This window comes from Anas acuta, chromosome 1 (genome assembly GCF_963932015.1).
Source record: "Anas acuta chromosome 1, bAnaAcu1.1, whole genome shotgun sequence".
Classification (NCBI taxonomy): domain Eukaryota; kingdom Metazoa; phylum Chordata; class Aves; order Anseriformes; family Anatidae; genus Anas; species Anas acuta.
Window position 1 is genome coordinate 25,994,937 of NC_088979.1, and position 21,483 is coordinate 26,016,419.

A 21,483-nucleotide genomic window follows, 5' to 3' on the forward strand; every position below is an offset into this window, starting at 1 on the left:
ACTCAGTCTTTCATCACTTACTTATCTTGACCATGCTGCATAACTCTTGGCTCGGTATCATATATCTGGTTCTCTCTTCATCAGAATCTGGGTGTGAGTGTGTGGGAATATGTCAGATTTCAGAGTTTATTTGTGTTCAGCAGAAATAGAAAACAAACAAACAAGCAAAGCAGTAGCTTCCAAAATGAAGAGCTCTTTCTCCACCATACATGGCCCGTAATGTCTCTAAAACTTTTGCAGTATTCTTTTCTCTGGGGAAATTTAGGCCAGATTTAGGTTTGAGTGTGATTTTCCAAAAGTCTGGATGTTTGGACTGAGGTTCTGGGTGGGCATGTTTTAGACTGTCTGTTGCTTCAATACTAAAACATGGATGATCCCCTCTTTTATTCAGCATATATTGCTTGTGTCTATTTTTTGTACTGTTCTTCTGACACTATGTTAAATGATGATACTCAATGGGTGACCCTCCTGAAAACAAATTCTTCGTGCAGACTCTCAAAATGAGCACAGCATATTTCTCTGTGACTGAAATCTTAATACTTCTTCTATGTGAATCTGATTTCAGATCAGATCGATGTAATTCAAGGACTGTGACTTTATTTGGAAAATGGTCAGTGAATTTTATAACTCAGGGAGGTTACAGTTCTGTAAAAACCAAATCAGTGGAACCAGTTCTCAGATGAGATCTCCCTTAACATCTCGTGATTTAGAATCTTTCAGCTAATGAAACGTTCATTAATTATTAAATACAAATTCTGCATCTTTTCAAAGCAAAACTAAAAAGAAACTATAATTTTAAAGATAAATACTTAAAAAACAACCCCCTTAATATTACTTAATTAAAGTGAAGGTAACTGAGGATACTAAAAAACACTACCAAGTTTATGTTTTTTTTTTTTTTTTTTTTTTTTAAATGTGTCTTTTTAAAGTTTATTTTTGCTGCTTACTTCTTTAGTTAGTACTGTATTCAATTGAATTAGTCATGGAGAAAGATTATTTCCATGCTTTGGTGTCTGGATGTAAGTATTCATGTTTGTAGTATCTCTCAGTATTAAATGTAATTCATCCAAACAAAATTATTTCTAGTATTTCCTAATAAACTTTCATGTTATGGTATGGACACAGGGACCTATGTTATACACCAGATGATGCAACATAAAATATTTCACTAAATGTAGTGTCTACATTTGCAAAGCATATACTGGAAAAATATAAAAGGTATCTTTACTGGGGAAACAACACATCCTCTGTGTAAACAAATCATCAAAAAGGGAAGATGAAAGAAAGAAAAATGATGAAAATTATTGCAGAAATAAGCACTTGCGCAGAACTTTGTACGCTTTCTCTATATGTATATGAATACTTACCATATTTATTTTAAGGCATACGTGACACTCATTAAAGGTTGATGTATGCATCTCCACCTTGTAAATTACATATTGTGTACTAAAACCATTAGTCATTTACCAGAATGAGTTATTCTGCAGTTATGATTCTTACTTTGCTACATTTAAAGAGCAGTTTATGCTGCCCATTCAATTTATGAAAGGTTAGTTCAATGATTTCAGATGTTGTGAGGGTATTAATTATACTAAGAAAAATCTCTGAAGTCTGAGAAATCTGTTTGCTTGTTTGTTTGTTTTTTATTTTTCCTTTTCCTTTCTTGTTGTTTTCTTTTCTTCTATTTTTTTTCTCCTTTCACCAACCTACTAAATTGAAACACATGGATTTCTAGATCATTATATAATAGTTTTTTTTTTTTTTTTTTTTAAGTTGATCATATGTAACAAATGTAGAGTGTTATCTGCTTTTTCAGTTCCACTGAGTGAAAAGTGTGCAAGCTCTTTTGAATTAATTATTGATTTCATGTGATTGAATAATTTCTCATGAGTTCTGCTTGAGTGAGGTTCTATTACTAATTTCCAGACTAGAGAACATAAGTAATAGCAATGTCTTTCATGGCTTAGTCTTGTTGGAAGCTCCAATTTTACATCTCGAACACTCCTTCTATTCCTGATGCAAGCACTGCTCTTATACTCTTAAAATACAGTAGTGCGTATATTGCCTTAATGAGAGTCTGTTATCAGCAAGCTAGAAGAGAAGAAGAGGTGAGAGAAAATATACTGAAGAAGAACCTTGTGGAACTGGTATCTAACATCAGCTGTTGGAAAGTTAAATTTCTAGTAATAGACAGCTTTCTAAACTCCCTTTAGAAAGTACAAAGTGGGAAAAGTATCTCTTAATTTGAAATAAGATGCATTGGCTTCTGTATCAATTGCTTTCCACAATAGAAGAATAATAGATTACAAATGGCTAAAGGCCAGGCTGAAAAGCCACTGTGAACACTGTGACACCCAATGCTGCACAGCACTCAACAGTAACTATGATGGTCAACTAAAGAGAGCAGAAAGTGTTTGCTGAAATGTAAACAGCATAATTTCTTTAAACCCAAAGAAAAACAAAGCTGAAAGCAAAAGAATGTTATTAGAACAAATATTAGATGGAGAAGAGCTATAATGTTAAAAGTTACTGACCACCCAAAATGTATGAATAAAAACAGCTGAAATATTTCATGAGTATAAACATTTCAGAACTATATTTAACAACAACAGAGGATTTGATTGATTTAGGATGACAATTATGTGATGGGGTGACTTGTAAAAAAACTGAAGTATATTTTGCTACGGTCCTATGTTCATGAAGGTGAAAGACTGCAACTCGTTGTTTAATATAAAGAAGAGCCTTCTCTGCTGCATTCTTTTAAACTCGTACAAGAAGGTAACTCTCAAGTATTAGATCAGTGGTTACTGAACTTGATTTGATGTTGTTCAATGTGTTCAATTCCTTTTCATATCTGGAGGGTTCAGACTCATCCTTAACCCTGGGGATTTATTTTGGAGCACATCCAACTACTTAACTATGGACTGTCTCAGAGGATCTCTAATCTGCTCCTGCTACAGTGGCTGTAGGGTTCAAAACTAAAGCCTCAGCTAGTCAAAGAGCTGAAACATGGAGAGGTAAGATTTTTAGCCTAGAGGTTAAAAGTACTTCTGTGGGAGGAAGAAACTCCAGGTTCCAGTCCCTGCCCCAAGGACAGCTTACTGGTATTATCAACCCATAGTTTGATGTGGAAGACATAAAGTCTTTTGAATAAGGGTCAAAACTGAGGAGTTCTGTTTCCCAGGTAAATGTACAAGATTGCTATTATTACATTTAATATTACTAGTAATAATTATTACCATTGCCATTACTAATACTCTTTTATGAGGTTGCCCTACTCAGCAAAGGTGTTGGATTCTTTTAAGAGACTTTAAAATGAAAATGGATTATAATCTTCTCCAATTTATGTCTCTACATTCCCATAAAAAGTCTTGATACCAGATAGATACAAATATTTTGAACTGGAAGCAAAAATGCATTGCCTCACCACCCTCTTTAAGCATATGACTCACCTATTTTCTCTTTCTTGTTACCTCCCTCACTATTCTCCCTACATTTCCATACCAGAATCTAATTGCTTATTGAAATCTAGAGAGGAAAAGGGGTGTTATGGCCTGCAATCCTTATATATAGTAGAATTTGAGATGGACGTATAATTTTTTCTTCATGTCTTTTGTCTACAATATATGTATGTGAGGAACTACAAACTATATGTATGCAGAAATTATCCTGAAAGATTGGTTCAAGGATTCTCTTAAGGAAGACATTCTTGTTTCAAGCATTCTTTTTAAGAACTTTTTGGTGTCCATACACCCAAATTTCATTGCCTTTTATACCTCTCAACAATTATAGTTATGATGAAGATACACGTTGTCCTGAAAGTAGACACTACTTATTCACAGAAAACTTCAGATTAGGAAAGTCATCGTGGGATGAGAAGGTGGAACTCTTCACAGTTCCTGTCTACTTGGGGCAAGCAATGCTCATGGACAGAAAAAAGCACAAAGAGTAGCCACATTTCACAGACTCATAAGTTCCAATTCTGCCATGATTACAGTAAAATTGCAGATGCCAGTTTGTGCCATTGCACTCAAGCTGCACTCTACATTCCCATAGGGAGAAATCTCCTGTACTGAGATCTTTCTCTTTTACAATTTTTTAACAGTTGTAGTCACCATCATTTGTCATTAACAAAGAACCTGTAGAGTCATTATGGTACTAATGCATTTTTCATTTGTTGTGATGGAAGAGGAAATCATTTACAATGACACCTATGCTATGGTTTCACTTGTCTGTGCCCTGTTCTATATGTCCATAAAACATCAGTGCTTGGCATGGATACTTTTCTTTGCGTTATGTTAGACTGCAAAAGATCAGGCAACCAGATGAGTTAATCATCCCAATTCAAATGGGCAGAATGGCAAGACGGCAAAGGGAGAAGTAGAAAGGAAAAAAAAGTTTCTAAAAGCTCATGGGAAATTAATCCAGTATCTCTGGGTAGCTGCATCTCTGGAGTAGCAAATTTTAGCATCCCAAATGGTTGTACAGGTGTTGCGTTAAAGGGGTGTAGCTGATTAACCGTTATGGGCCCGGTTGGATTCAGAGTACTGAACCAGTCGGACATTCACCAAAAACACATTAACCACCTGGGGGCCCAGTCAGACATTCACCAAAAATGCATTAACGGTCTGGGGGTCCATTCGGACATTCACCAAAAACGTAATAACCGCCTGGGGGTCCACTCAGACATTCACCAAAAACGTATTAACCACCTGGGGGTCTGTTCAGACATTCTCCAAAAATGCATTAACCATCTGGGGGTCTGGTTAGATTCAGAACACTGAACTATCACGGATAACCACCCTCACCCTAGTTGCATTAATGAGAGCTATCACAATGCAATCAAGTATGGTTTATTACAGCAACAGATAATCAGGTTCTTTTGGATTGCCAGTGATAGTGACTATCTGCAAAAGCAAGCTAGTATGCATGAAATACACAGGTGTTATAGGTGTTGCAGATGTTACAGATGTTATAGGTGTTATAGGTGTTACAGGTGTTACAGGTGTTACAGGTGCGCAGCCTAGAAATAAACGCGTTAAAAGGATCAAAGACTCTATAGAGATTTATAAGCAAATATTCAGATCTCACCCAAAGGTGTCCCAATGGGGGGGGAAGAGAGGCTCAGCCCGTCGACTGATCCCAGGAGTCTGGAGGTCCTAAGGATGCTGTATGTCCTCGGGATGGTATCTCCCCTGATGGTGGTATCTTCCCTAACATCCCCTCTCTCTTGGGCCAATTTATATTATTTTCTATCTTTTAGGTGGAGCTTGAGTGGCTCTAGTCAAGCATATCTTAGTTATGATTGGTGTAAAGTTTTCCCGTCTCCGTTTAAAGTAATAGGCTCCAAGAAATTCAGAGCGCATGCTCAGTGAGGGGTGGTCGCACCTTGGAGGCGGGTAGCTTTTGGGACGGAGGTGTGTTTTGGTATTATAATGATATTATAATGAGCAAAAAGTACACTAGGGTACAGCATTTGTCAAAACATGACAGGTCTTTGGCTTAGGGTGGCAAAAAGTGCAGCTTTGCGCACAAGAACAATTGAGGCCCCACCTGATTACAGAGCCTAGCCGTGGTGTCTCCACTCCACTCCACGCTCCGTGGTGTTCCTTAGAGCTAGCACACCAAGTTTCCCCAGCGCGATAGCATCTAAGGTTGGGAGCCTAGGGAATGCTCAGGTAATGCAGTTATGCCCTACCCTGAAAGCCTCTTCAATGCTGTACCTTTTTCTTAAAAGCGTGAATGTTAGTTTTATTTTCCTAGTTACTTCAGGCATTTACACCACAACAGGTCTTAATAAAATATGATGTAAATGTTATATGAAATCAATGATGGTAAAAAACTGTTAACTGGGATATAGAGAAGATTGTGACAAAAGTTACATGGGACACATTGACTTTATGTCATTCTTAGCACAAATGTTACAGAAGAAAAGAGAACTCTCTAAAAGAGTTGACCTGGTAAAAAATGATATGAAGTTATTCCACCATTATTATTATTATTATTATTATTTATTTCTTGTTATGCTTGTAATAATTCAGGTGCTTTCCAAACAGAAAAGCTTCAGGCCCTGCCCCAAGGAGCTCACAATCTAAAGGTGGATAAGGGGAGAGATGAGGAGAAGAGGTCCACAGAGCATTCAAGAGGCCAAGGTGGAAATCAACCATAACTTAGTAATCAAATGTGATGTGAACACAGTGTTGCAAAGCCATACAAACTATTTCCCAATTACTTGTCCATTTTTGTTCAACTAATTCATTCCTAGGTCCCATGGCACAGGTACACGTACAGGAAGAAAGCTCTCAATATATGAACTCAGAGAGAGTAGTACACGTGTAAAGCAGAGCAGGAAAACACACCCAAATGTATAGCAATGAGAGGAGGTTAGTCTAAATTTTCAAAACTCAGTAAAGTACAAGCATAGTTTAGGTGCAGAATGGTATGGCTTTAAGTCATGTCCTACATGGTGAGAGTTAATGTAATGGATTCCATCTGTTTTGTCCTCATTTTCTTATTGTTTTATATTTATAGGGATATGTTATGTAAGTGTACTCTATGCATCTGCACATCCCTTAATACAGGGTAAAATGAACTTTGAAATCTATTATAGCAGGGCTAGGGAAGTTCAGAATGAAATGACCACACTGAAGTGGTATATTCATGTTTCCATGGGAGAAGAAGGATGGTACTGGGAGCTCAAGGGTGGTCTTTCTTAGGTCAGTTGTAAACTTATTATTATTATTTTTTTAATAATGTATGACACCAGTCACTGATTAAAAAACAACAGACTGTTTAATTTTAAAAATACTGTTTTTGACTAAGACAATAAGTCACTCAGTTAAGAAAAATACTATTATGTTATCTTTATACATTTAAATGTCTAAATATTTTTTTTATAAAACCTCCAATCAGTTTCTCCCAAACTCTGAAGTTGTCGAAGAAACTCTCCTAAGTTTTGCCTTTAAAAACTTCTCAGCAAATTGTCATGTCCTCCCAAGTACTCAGGGGATCCTTGTATGCTTGTTTATTCCTGAAGTATCTTTCTCTTCGCAAATACAAGTGTATTGTGAAGGCAAAAGCTAATAAGCAGTTAAACATTAAAGTGCATAGGTTGTCCACATTTGGAAAAATAAATGGTTGAAGAAGCAGTAGCTGTTGTGATTACGGATTCCTGAGGAGTAATCCGTCATCAAATTTTAGCAAGCCACAAATATTTCTTTTACCATAAGAAACATTTTTACAGTCTTCAGATCCTGCAAAATGCATTCCTAACATTGGTTTCAGGAAGGTAATAGTCCTCTTCCTTGGTGGGAGAAGATGTAATTGAATAATCAAATAGACTGATCATTCATAATTTACAGGTATTCATATTCCTTCAATAAATAAAAGAATATACTTTATATTTTGTTTCTTCATAGATTTTGAAGCAAATCAACTTTCTAGCAATTTAAATAAATGATTCTAATAGCTTGACATGAATTATGTTGACAGGAACCACTTATGATAATGATGTTGTCCAGAATCTTTTAAGAACCTACAAAGTTAAATAAAGGCTTACAAGTCTCTTAAGCTACTTTTTATTTGCATAGAAAAATATTTATCATAGGAGTCAACTATCATATGAGAGAAATTGCATTTGTTGTAATTGAAAAAGATAGCTAAAAAGTTTCTGTGGGTTATTGCAACAGTACAAGAATACAAGATGCTTCCATTTATTAAAAAATGTAAAACAAATTGTGAAAGCTAAAGCAGGCTACAAAACAGAAGGTCCCTTTATTATCTTTCTCTTGACTATTATGTTACAAGATCATGTGCCACAGTTGAGTACTATAAAGTGTAATTCTGCATTTGCTAATATGTTCTTAAAACATTGCCCCCCAAAAGCACTATGCAAAATATATATATTTGTAAATGCTTCTTCCTGTAAGCATCACAACCTTGTTATCACATAGTCACCCTGATCAATTGTTTCCTGTTTCCCATCACAGTCAATGCTAATGTCCAACTCCTTGTCCTGCTGATCCTGTGGTGTGGCTGGTTCAGAGTTGTGTAACTCCATTTTCTCTGTTTCTAAAGCACAAATACTTCCCTCATCCTGTGAATCTGAAGTGTCGCTGTTATTTTGTGACTCAGCTAACATGCACTTTTCATCAGGACTTTGGGTGTTTACTTCACTGTTCATGGTCAGCTCTCCCTCTTCCAGTTCATCAGCTTTCTCACATTGTTCTTCTGCTTGTTGACGGGAAACTTCTTCAGAAACGGTGTATATTTTATTTGTACTTTGCTCCACAGAGTTTGTTTTTGACCGTCTGTGAAATAACCCAAAATTTTTTATGTCTGTTACAAAATTCACACGTTTTTGTTTCTCTTTAGAGGACTCTGATACCATCATTGCTGAGCCATTGCTTACATTATGTGCTTCAGAGGCAATAGTGGCTGATCTTGGGTGAATCATTGTAGTTATGTCAAAAAGGCTAAAGGCCTTTTTCTTTCCTTTCTTGTTTCCCTCACTCTCACTCTTTTCTTCAGTTTCTGACAGAGATGCTGCATCTTTGTTCATTTTTGGAGTCTGCAAATTAGAAAGCTTGCTTCCTTTAAGTAGACCCAGGACTTCAAAACGAAAGCTGGAAATATCTTGTTTTAACTCCTAAAAATGAGGAAGAAAGATGAAACATCAAAGGATGAACACTAATTTAACTTTTCATCTTGTAATTAAAAAAAAAAAAAAAGAAAAAGAAAAAAAAAGAAAAAAGAAGTCAGTTATGGTAGGTATAAAGAAGTTAGTTATGGTAGGGATAAATAAGAAGCCTCATCATCTGGACAATACCTGAGATCTTCAAGGTGCTTTGCATACTCTGTCTAATGGATCTTCCAGGTGAGGCAAAATAGTGATAATCAATGTTATCAGGGGAATTTTCAAAGGAAATGTACTTTGGCCTAGCACAGAAATCATCAACAGTGGTGGAGGAAGGAGCAAGGATAACTTAAACACCTGCAGGACAGTGTTGTCCCATCATCATAATGGCCTTATGACCAGATGTTAACACTATCCCCAATATACAGACACACACAAAGAAGCATAAAGAATCACTGAATGGTTTAGGTTGGAAGGGACCTCCGGAAATCATCTGGATCAACCCCCCTGCTCAAGCAGGGACACCCATAGCAGGTTGCCCAGATCCATGTCCAGGTGGCTTTTGAAAATCTCCAAGGAGGGAGATTCCACAACTTGTCTAAGCAACCTGGGACAGTGCTTATCCACCTGCACAGCACAGAAGAGCTTCTTGATGTTCAGAGGGAGCCTCCTGTGTGCCATTTTGTGCCTATTGCCTCTTGTCCTCGCACTGGTCACCACTGGAAAGAGCCTGGCTCCAACCTCTTTGCACCTTTCCCTCAGGGATTTATAGACATTGATGAGATCCCTCCTAGACTCCTCTTCTCCGGGCTGAAGGTCCCAGCTTTCTCAGCCTCTCCTCTTCAGAGAGGTGCTCCAGTCCCTTGAGAATCTGGGTGGACCTCTGTTGGACTCTCTCCAGTATGTCCAGGTCTCCCTTGTACTGGGGGGCCCAGAACTGGACCCAGAACTCCAAGTGCAGCCTCAACAGTGCTGAGCAGAGAGGAAGAATCACCTCTCTGTACATGCTGGCAATACTTCTCATAAGGCAGCCCGGGAGACCAATGGCTTTCTTAGTGGAAAGGGCATGTTGCCAACTCATATTCAACTCTGTGTCCACCAGGACCCCCAGCTCCTTTTCAGCAGAGCTCCTTTCTATCTGGATAGCTCCCAGCTGGTGACTGGGGTCATTCCTCCACAGGTGCAGGACTCTGTACTTCCCCTTGTTGAACTTCATGGGGTTCCTGTCAAGTCTGTCAAGGTCCCTATGAATGGCAGCATGATCCTTTGGTTATCAGCCATTCCCCCCAGTTTCATATCATCTTAATTTCTTGAGGGTGCATTCTACCCCATTGTCTAGATTTTTAATGAAGCTATTAAACAGGACTAGAACCAGTATTGACCCCTGAGGAACTCCACTCATTACTGGCCTCCAATCAGACTTTGTACATTGATGACTTCCTTCTGGGTCTAGCAGTTCACCCATTTTTTTATCCACCTTGCTCTTTGCTCATAGAACCCATACTTCTACAGCTTCTCCGTTAGGATCTTATGGGGGACATGTGTGCTTGTTTCCCTATGAGTAGCATGCAGGAACTGCAGGTAGGACTTTGTGTGTTTCTCCTAAATGTTGGGCAGCTGGCAGATAAGTCAAGAGCTAATCATTGCAGACTACTTTCTGCCAGTGCATCCTCTATTTCTTAAAGACCTGTATCAGGTGAAAACTCCTTGCCTTTACAAAATGCCTATTTCTCCTCATTTTTTGTAGAGGAATATTAGAGCAGCTAGCTCAGGCTCCAACTGTATCTTTTTCTTGCCAAAGCTGAGACTGATGGATACAATTTTGGATATTTGAAGGTAGAGGCACTAATAGTAACAAAATGTTTGATGCTAGAAATACACAGTGATTAATGTAAAAGTTGTGGTACATATGTACCTGTTCATTTAATCTTTCAGATAAAACAGATTTTAATAGTTAACTCCTTATTTAAGTTTTCCATCTATTAAGCCTGAACATCCCCAGCTCTCTCAACCTTTCTTCATAGGAGAGGTGCTCCAGGCCACTGATCTTTGTGGTCCTCCTCTGGACCTGTTCTAGCATATCTACACCCTTCTCTGTACTGGGGGCCCCAGAATAGGATGCAATACTCCAAGTGGGGCCTCACAAGAGCAGAGTAGAGAGGGACAGTCCCCTCCCTCCACTTGCTGGCCACTCCTCTGTTGATGCAGCCTGGGATGCAGTTGGCCTTCTGGACTGCAAGCACGCAGTGCACACACACACAGTGCTCCGGGTGGAATCTCACAAGAGCAGAGTGGAAGGGAACGATCACATCCCTCGCTATGCTGGTTATGCTTCTTTGATGCAGTCCAGGATACAGTTAGCTTTTGGGGCTGCAAGTGCAAAACATGCATCAACATTAAATTAAGTACATACCTTAAAATTTTCTTCTGTCAGTCCTTCCTCAGTTTTGGCATCTCTTATCATTGCTGCAACATATCTCTTAACCAGGTTTCTCATAACTTCCTAAAAATGTAAAATATTGTGTTAGTTTTCTTGGTAATAGTTACTAAATCTACACTCACTGTGTCTTCTTGTGTTTAAGGAACACAACAAAAAAAGTATAAACCTTTGATCTGGTTAAAAATTTGTCCTGCTTTTCAATGGAAAGTGGTGATAATTAATTATCCTAAGAGTGGCTGCTTTGGCTTTGATTAAAGGTATGCCTCATGCTAGTAATGTCTTCTCTGACAGTGAGCAGTTGCTGATGCCTCATGAGAAGTATAAGTCTAGGGCAATTGCATAATGTTTTTTTACAGCTATACTCTCTCAAGCTTCCTGCAATCTGAGATTCAGGGACTTCTTGAATCAGAAATGTTAGCTTTACGTTTAATGGTCTGTGAGAGGTTTTCCCCATGGGTTTTGAACTCATGTAAACTTTCACCATCCACAAATTCTCTCCTGATGAATTCCACAGTATAGATAGACTAAAGCCTAGATATAAACCAAGGTATAGATAGAATAATCCTTGTGGGGTTTTGCTTATTTTTAATCTTCTCTCTGATAATTTCCAGTGTTGCCTTCTACTTCTAAGAATTTTAAATTTATTTAGGTTGGAATAAATGTCTGGAGGCAGACTGATCCAGCTGCCCCATTCCAAGCAGGGCTATCTCTGAAGTTGTATCAGGTTGCTCGGGTCCAGTTAAGTGCTGAACAACTCCCAGGCTAGAGATGCTGCAGCCTCCCTGAGCAATTTTTTTTCCAGTTCTTTACCACCCACATCGTGATACTGGCTTCCATTTCTCTCTAACCAACATTGTGATATTGAAGATAGCAATAAGCATACCTCTGCCTGTCCCCCTCCCCCCCCCCCTTAACCTACTCCAGGTTAAAAAAGCATGGATCCCAGCTTCTCCTTTTAGGTCAGCCCTCTAACCTTGTTGGTGGCCCTTTGCTGATTTCCTTCCAGTTTGATGCATCTTTCTTGCAGCAGGGGGCCCAAAACAGGACACAATGCTCCAGATACAGACTTACAAGTGTGGGCTGGAGGAGAATAATCACTTCTCTCAAAGTGCTGCCTACAGCCTTATTAATGAAGCCTAGTACTTGTCTGGTATTTAGTTTGAGGATAGATGGTAAAAAGCTGCTCTGTGTTCATCTTCTCCATGATTTTATAGATCCCTGTTGTACTCTCTACAGCTGTCTCTTTTTCAGGTTGGAAAGTCCTGGTTTACTCAGTCATTTCCCATATGGAATCTATTCATTACCAAATTTACAAGTGTACAGCCCACATCTTGGTGAACTTGCACCCCTTTTAACAGAATGAAAATCGAAAATAAATCTGAAAATTCCTTATGCTACAATAATCTCAAAAAATCCAGACTCTGAAGCAGGAAGGATGGAGAACAGTTTACAGGGCATCTAGGGAAAGGGATTATTAAGGAAAAAGGAGGTGTCTATGGGAGAACAGAACTGGGGACAGAGAGAGATGGAGAGCTGACTCTGATGGAGCATGTCAGTTAGCTGCACATATGGACTTGGTTAATCCCAGAAGGGAGGTGGAACTGTCTTTTTGTTTTGTTTTGTTTTGTTTTGTTTTTAAAGGGAAATGTCAATCTGCCAGAGGGTAGGAAGACCTTGCAGAGGGACCTGGACAAGTTCAATCAATAGGCAGAGCCCAACAGGATGAGGTTCAACATAGCTAATTGCCATGTCCTACACTTTGGTCACAACACCATGAAATGCTACAGGCTTGGGGCAGAGTGGCTAGAAGACTGTGCAGAGGAAAATGTTTTGGAGTTTTGGTCAATGCTCAACTGAACATGAGCCAGCAGCGTGCCCAGGTGGGTAAGAAGGCCACAGGCGTCCTGGTTTGTGTCAGGAGTAGTGTGGCCAGCAGGACCAGGGAAGTGTTTGTCCCCCTGTGCTCTGCTCTGGTGAGGCCGTACCTTAAGTGCTGTGTTCAGTTTTGGGCCCCTCACTACAAGAAGGACATCAAGGCCCTGGAGCATGTCCAGAGAAGGACTACAAAGTTGGTGAAGGGCCCAGAGCACAAGTGCTATGAGGAGCAGATGATGGAACTGGGGTTGTTTAGTCCAGAGAAGAGTAAGCTCGGGGGAGACCTTATTGCTCTCTACAACTTCCTGAAAGGAAGGTGTGGAAAGCTGGGGGTCAGCCTCTTCTTGCAGATAACCAGTGGTAGGACTAGAGTGAAGTTGAACCAGGGGAGGTTCAGGTTGCAAATGAGGAAATATTTCTTCTCAGAAAGAGTAGTCAGGCATTGGGATGCGTTGCCCAGGGAGGTGGTAGCGTCACCATCCCTAAGGGTGTTCAAGGAAAGGTTGGACATGGTGCTTAGGGACATGGTTTAGTCGGTGACATTGGTAGTAAGGGGATGGTTGGACCAGATGATTTTGGAGGTCTTTTCCAACCTTAATGATTCAGTGATTCTATGTTACAGTGGATAAAATACTAGTCAGCATACTGTGGCATTAGGAAATACCATTTTGCACCCCAAGAGAAGAAAATTCTTTATTTCAAGACAAAATGTACTATCCTTTTCCTTCCTTCCTTCCTTCCTTTCTTCCTTTCTTTCTTTCTTTCTTTCTTTCTTTCTTTCTTTCTTTCTTTCTTTCTTTCTTTCTTTCTTTCTTTCTTTCTTTCTTTCTTTCTTTCTTTCTTTCTTTTCCTTCCTTCTTTCTTTTCCTTCCTTCCTTCCTTCCTTCCTTCCTTCCTTCCTTCCTTCCTTCCTTCCTTCCTTCCTTCCTTCCTTCCTTCCTTCCTTCCTTCCTTTCTCTCTCTCTCTCTCTCTCTCTTTTTTTTTTTTTCCCCTTTGGTATTTTTCTCTGCTTTCTTGTGAAATTTTTCCCTCCTCCTGACACTTTTTCACAGCTATAGAAAAACAATTACAAAAAAATACACATGGACCTTTACCTGGTACTGATGATGTCTTCTCAGATTGTCAGCTGCACGCCTCTGGAAGAAAAACAAACAAACAAACAAACAAACAACAACAACAAAAAAAAAACACAAACAGACATGAATCTCTATCTGGTAGAAAAATATATCATGGCAAAATAGCAGGTTTGTGCAGTCTGTGGGGTATCTAACAACCTGAGAGATGGTTCAATGGTTCAATGTCTGTTGAAAAACTGCAACATTTGAGTGAATCTTGTCATTAGCTTTACAGAAGGGAGTATGTCATCACTGGAGAGGCAAAGTTGATTTTCTACATTTTCTTGTGTGCTGCTAGAATTGGCATTGGTGTGGATGTGGTGGAGCAGCGAGGTCTCTGCTTGCAAAGCTTTGAAGTCACAGATCTGAGATAGAAGATGTGATTGTGTCACTCATTTGTACAAATTGAAGGATATTTTACTGAACTGAGAAGAGCTTGACATATACAAGGTGTTACCTTACATCTCATTTAAGATAGAGCTATCCACAGCCTGCAATATAAAACCATTTTTAAAACAAAATTCCCTGCTTAGTTCTTTGTTAAAAAGCCACTTGATACATAGAGAAGTATGAAAGACAGAAACTTAGCTTTGTGATAGAGAGTTCTGTGTTAATAAGGAAGGAGGGTATAAGGGATAGCAATTATGAGGAGGAACAGTAAAAAGAAGCTTGGCAGAATGAAAATAGAATATAGGCTTCAAGAAAATATTGTATTAGATTATGCTGCTATATCTAGGGGGAGTCCAGAAGAAGACGGTGTAAAAGAGCCTTGAATTACTGTTGTCCTCAACATACTGAGTAACATTTCTTTTTATTTTCTACCTTAATTATCCCCAACTGGTGGAAGAGAGTCATATAGTTTTAATTGGCTTCTTATATCTGCTGCTGGTGAGAAAAGTAGGTGTCTGACCACTAACCATATTTCTACAAAACAGAACACTTAGAGTATCTTAAAACAGGATAAAATGGCATCCATGAGACTCAATAAAATTGATCTCAGTTGCATAATGAGCCAGGCACAACAAGGTATTTTGTCATCTTCTGTTACTTGAAACTGATTGGCAATTTATTTATGATTAACAATTTCCCTGTTTGGGAATAGTTTCCATTTTATTATTGATTTCTTCCTGTAATTAATTTGAGAGATGTAGTACCTGTGTGGTTAGGGTCGGCAAAAGAGAATATACATGTAAAAGGGAAAGCCATGATTTCCAAACTGCCCAGATACCATGAGTTTGTACATAAACATTTTGCTTTCAAAGTTTTTTCCAGATGGTGTTTCTGCATCTTATATCACATCCAAAGGCAAGATGGATGCGATTACTCATATTTAAGGAGGGAGGGATGGGAGACTTAGTCCACTACTGGGGCTGAAGGGGACAAGGTAGCTATGGGTAAGGTAATACCCTCCCACCACCTATTTTAAAGCAGATTTAATTTTCGGATTTTTTTGCAGTTGACCACACGATGGAGGTATTTCATTCCTGCTGAGAGAGCATTAGGGAAATCTGAGGCTGTACAAGAGCTTTCCACAACTGCTCTGACTCACAGGTGAAGGAAAAAGAACACCTTAAGGTGTAAGTGAAACACATTTCAGTTCAGGTAACCCTCTTAAACTCCTATAAATAAAACAAATGCTAACTCTTGCCTTGAAGGCTACTTTCTACAGTTGCTGTCTGCTCTGCTTTATTTTACAGTTAAAAGTAATCCATTACTATAAGAAGCTGAAAGAGAATGCATTTAATGGTGTATTTGCATACACATAGACACAGCATAAGGGAATATACATACACATAGACTATCAAAGTTATTAACCACATCAGTTCATTATCTCTGGTTTAAATGCTCAGATTCAGTCCCCAGATCATAATCTCCTTTTGCTTCCTTGTCAAAGCGGAATGAATCTTTAAATAAATATGTCTGAAAATAAAATTACTCCCTATACATAAAATTATATTGACACTCATCTCTTCTTTATTTAGTTTACAATTAGCTGACTTTTCTCTACTTGGTCATAGTCTAACCTGTCACTATTCACAATTTGTATCAAGGAACTGCTGTGCTGTGTGCATGAAGAATTGTTGAAAAGTATGGCTGACAAAGGGTTAAAAGTTAAATCTGATTGAAAAATAGCAACAAGGGAAGAAACAGTTTTGTGATGGAGATATTGTATGAGATGGTGAAAGAAAAAGAAATGTTTTATCACTTCCCAAAGGGGGGCGCTAATACGTTTTAGGAAGCTTTAACAGCACTTCACTGGCATTGACGATCATTTTGGTCTTCCTGTATATGGCATTGCTAGTAATTTGTACTTTTTTTGGATGAAAAATCTTTTTAGCAGTAAAATAAATAAATAAATAAAAAGTTAAATTATTTCTTTTGATGTGATTTATCAAAATTATGTCCTTTATAAAATATGAATTCAAATTTCACATCTATCTTTGACCTCAAACTGCTTGGTGACAAAGGTCCAGAAAATGTAATGATTATCTGAAGTCATAAAAAATATTCCTCATCTGGAATTGAAACATTACAGTGGTACAGGGGAAAGAACTTATCTGTGTCTTCAGAAAGGTTTCCCTGTGAGATGGTGGTCTTTGGTTATACAGCATATGTGTTCCAGATTAGTGATTTCCATTCCAGGTGGAAGGTGTTTTTTTTTTTTTTTGCCCTAGTTTTTAGCAAGACACATTTCAAGGAAAATACAAAACAGTTGTATTGACTGAGGACTTGCATCATTTTCCACTTGGAGAAAGAAGGCTAAGAGAATGGGAAAGAAGATTTTCTCTGACAAATGCTTATCACTGTAATGTAGATTACTTGAAAAAATGGCAAGAAAATCAGGATAGCTAGGGAAAAAAAAAAAAAGAAAAAAAAAAGTAGCTATTTAGATAAACACTAGGTGTGCAAAAAATACTGAAGGTATGTCTGGCAAGTCCTTTCAATTTTATTCTCTGAAATTCTTGAAATTATAGATAAAAACTTTTTGGTGACTGATCAGACACAAAGTAAAATAAAATTTGAGGAAAACAGTACAATTTATTCCAGCGGGCTTGGGGTTTCTTTTCTTACATCTCTTCTCTTTAGAAATATCAATAGATTTCAGATGACCAACAGGAGTAACTTTGAGACACCCAAAGGGTAGTCAGAAAAACTTCAGCCTGATCAACGGAATTGAATTATCATTCTGGCTTTTGCAAAGGCGAGCTGGAAAAGTTGGCAGAACTGCTATATATAGCTTAAAGAGCAGCACACACTGTTATTTCAGAGTTTTGAGTGTAGGAGATACTTTGTAATAAAAGCTAAAGAGAATGCTGCGTACCTGGGATATGTCAAAATGACAAAATAAAAATGTGCTGAAATCTGAAAAGGCAGATCTCTGATTAATAGCATGTTGAAGTGCTAGTAAATCATGTGTGAGCATACTGTCCTTCCTGTACTGAGGAAGCCAGTCGTAGTTGTGGCTAAAGATCATGCCATCAACGTGGCCGGGCAGCCTGTGGAGGAAGATACTGTTCTTTGAAAAAGCTCCGCTTGGCTCCACTGCCCACCTCTTCATCTGTCCCGGTACAAAAAAAGGATGCTAGAAACAGAACTGACAGTCAAGGAGAATAAAATTCATCATCTCTCTTCAAAGGCTCCTCACTTCCATGCAGACCCTCTTATTTCCCATGATAGCTTTTCTGTAAGTAGCACTGTAGATGGTACTCCCAAGCAATCATGACAAAGGTATCTCTACTGAGATTTTTTGTGTGTGAGCCACATAAATCTTTTCACTGGGTGCTGCTGTAAATTATTCTGACCCTGAAACCTTTCTTTACAAGTTCTACTTACATGTAATTTTTCAAGCACTTTTTTCTTAATGTATATTTATTAAATCTAACATTACATATATAATCCAACAATACACTGTGTATTTATATATATATATGTTCTTTATATATATTTATCTTTATATAATCTATATATACTATACATATATATACACACAGAGCAGATTGTTGGTGACACATTTATACCTCCTTGATTCCTTTTAGCTCTTGATTGATGCTTTTTTATGCAGATCTTATGCCTGATCCTTGAAAAATGCTGGCTTTAACATGACACCTATATTCTGTCTATCATTTGTTTTTTACCCTGTAGCACTGACTCAGCCTTTGGATGCTCACTATTGTTTTTCCTACTGGAAAACACCACAGTATGCCACTGCTGATTACAGCTTCCTAATAGCAAAGTTAGCATATAGAAATTTCAGGAAAAAAATGTTTTCAGATCTGCCTTCTGCATCACAGACAACCTGGCATTCATACATCTATTTAGCTGATGTAGGAAAATGAACCTGAAATGGAGTCAAGTGCATTTTTCCCCACTGCTGATCATAAAAAAAAAAAAAAAAAAAAAAAAAAAAAGATATCAGAGTTCATAATGCAAGACTCAGTGAAGAGAAATAGTTCCCAAAAAAGCTTATCTTGTAGATCTGAGGCAGAAATTCCAGTGAGCTGGAGTCAGAGAGCTGTCAGCTGAAGTCTTCAAACAAAAGGCAGTGATAACCCTTCATTTCCCTTTGTAAAGGTATAAAGTTTCTAAATTTAATTTTTGGTACAGTTTGTTGGGACAATTGTTTTTTGGTACAGTTTGTTGGGACAACTGAAGGAGTTCTGGGAACACAAGGCTGAGCTGTGGGTGATATGGGTGATGATAATAAGTTGTTCAGAATCAGAAAACAGTGCACTTCTCCAGGACAAATTCTGAGATCATGAAAATGTGCCCATTTTTTCTTTAACGACTTAATCTCTTTATTGGAGAAAATCCACTTAACAGTGTCTGCTTTACATCTGCCCAGACAGTGTGTAGAACTGAATGATGGAGTGAATGGCTCTCACACATGTACAGATAAACTTTTCTCATGCAGAAGTCATAGTGCATACGCCAATCTTTGCCCATTTTGGAGCTTGAGTGCATAGCTGGGCCTAGAAACTGCAAAATATTCATAATGTAGACAGCTCTATTGGGTCAGCTGTTATACCTGAGTATGGCTTAAGAACTTCATAGTTTTATGAGATGCCCAGATATGTAGACTGAATCTGGCTGGTCAACCACAGCCGTTCACTGTTTCCAAGAAGCTGTAATTCTTGTTGCTGTGATGATTCAGCTGGTGAACAGCCTGCATCAGAGGGATTTCAGCTACACTTACAGCTGTCTGTTCTATAGTTATAATTAGTGATGGACATGGCCCTATTGTCTCACAGAGCTTCATAATTTTTGCATTTTCTCATCAAACATTTTTTTTTTTAAGTTTACTGTACAGAAAACAACAGCAACAACCCCCTACATCTCTCCCTCCCGTATATGCACGCTGCTTTCAAAGAGGTCAGTTATTGGAAGTTCACGTTCAGATCATAGGGAAGCTGGGTTCATCTCCTTCTTTTACATTGTCTGAAGAGAACACCTTTTCCCCCAGTGTCCTCACTCGTAAGAAACTGGCTGGGGGACTGGGCCCAAAGAATTGTGGTAAATAGGATTAAATCCAGTTGGTGGCCAGTCACAAGTGGTATCTCCCAGGCCCAGTTCTGGGGCCAGTTCTCTTGGAAATCGTTATCGATGAGCTGGACAAGGTGGTCAACTGCACCTTCAATAAGTTCACAAATAATGCCAAGTTAGGCACGAGTGTTGATGTGCTCAAGGAGGGCTCTGCAGAGGGCTCTGGATAGGCTGGCCCAATGGGCCAAGGCCAACTGCATCAGGTTCAACAAGGCCAAGTGCCAGGTTCTGCACTTGGGGCACAACAACCCCATGCAATGCTACAGGCTGGGGGAAGAGTGTCTAGAAAGCTGTTTGGCAGAAAGTGTCCTGGGAGTATTGATCAATAGCTGGCTGAATATGAGCCAGCAGTGTGTTCAGGTGGCGAAGAAGGCCTATGGCATGCTGGCTTGTATAAGAAATAGTGTGTCCAGCAGGTCACAAATGATAAGGAAATGATAAGGAGACCTTATCATTCACTACAACTACCTCAAAGAAGGTTGTAATGTGGTGGGGGTCAGTCTCTTCTCCCAAGCAACAACCAAGAGGACAAGAGGAAATGGTTTCAAGTTGCACCAGAGAAGGTTTAAATTGAAAAAGGAAAAAATTCTTCAATGGAAGGGTGGTGAGCCATTGGAACAGGATGTTCAGGGAAGTAGTTGAGTCACCATCCCTGGAGGTATTCAAAATATATGTAGATGAGGTGCTCAGGGACATGGTTTGGTGGTGGCAGTGCTAGATTAATGGTTGGACTTGATAATCTTAGATATCTTTTCTAACCTAAATGATTTAATGATTCTATGACTATGATTCATGGTTTTGGGACAGGAATCACCTCTTGTCAGAGCTGTTATGCTTGGCATAAATAATGAAGTACTTACTGGAGAATGGAAGTGAACCTGGGTCTCCTATAGCCCAAACTATTAGCTATTTTTAGCATGTGCTCCAATAAGAAAATTTGTCCTGAATCTGTCTTTCCCAACAAAAAAAGTTTTCTGGAACTGGTATATATTTATGAAAAAGAAAACAAGCAAGCAAACAAACAAACACATGAAAAAAAATAAAAAGGTTGTAAGGAAAATGCTATGTGGAAAAAATTCCCAGGGAGCTTTGTGTATATACTCTTGTTGACCCTTTGCTGCAACAGTTTTGCAGAAAACAAATTTCCTGATACCTAGAAGCTGTTATTTAATCCCCCAGCTGTGGGTAGCTGCAGGAACCAGGGGGTGATCTGTCTGAACCCCCATTTACATTTTCACCATGTAAATCAGCAGGGGGCTGGAAGCACCCTGTCTCTTTCTTCCTTCTTCCAGACAGCCAGGAATAAGATTACTCCCAGAGTTGCAGGTTGAGAGGGAAACAAAGGAAAAAAAAAGTTAAAAAAAAAAAGTCCTTTATCCTGGATTGAAAGTCTGTCAGAAAATATTGTCCTGAAGGCTTTTCTGGGATGTATAAGAGTATTCATAATCTGTCCCAGTCAAACACAGATATTGTGTTAGCCAAGTATAGATACTCAGCTGCTATGCCCTGGCATCTCTCCATTAATTTTAATATCATTCTATCAGTTTACACTAGATAATCATCCCTACCAAATGCTCAACAAATACCTAGAAGTATTACCCACTCTCCCCCACACACAAGTACATCAGTTTCTCTATTTCTAACAAAAATTCACAGTTTTTCCTACAGTTGCTCTCTGCATTTCTTTTCTTTGCTAGATTACACAGTGATGTTTTGTTCTTGAAGTTCTTCACCATTCATTCTCAGTTCATGTGTTTTGTTTTTATTTCTATCTGAATTACTACTTATTTGTCTTCACTGCTTTTCTAATATTAATCCAAAGGATTTTTTTTGGTGTTTCTTTTCTGCAGTTGCTAGTTTGTTTCAATATCATCCT

General features: G+C 38.6%; 1 protein-coding gene across 4 annotated transcripts in view; it reads right to left on the reverse strand.

The window, feature by feature from the left end:
- Positions 1-5,878: 5,878 nt before the first annotated feature.
- Positions 5,879-21,483, reverse strand: part of TRPC4 (transient receptor potential cation channel subfamily C member 4) — a 166,238-nt gene continuing 150,633 nt past the window's right edge. For all 4 annotated transcript variants that reach the window (XM_068673624.1, XM_068673619.1, XM_068673630.1 and 1 more), the window contains 3 exons: positions 14,046-14,087; positions 11,049-11,138; positions 5,879-8,647 (listed from right to left, as the gene is read on the reverse strand). In XM_068673624.1, the coding sequence (XP_068529725.1) occupies positions 7,931-8,647; positions 11,049-11,138; positions 14,046-14,087 (849 nt within the window). In that variant the 3' untranslated portion in view covers positions 5,879-7,930. The remainder of the gene's footprint in view (positions 8,648-11,048; positions 11,139-14,045; positions 14,088-21,483) is intronic.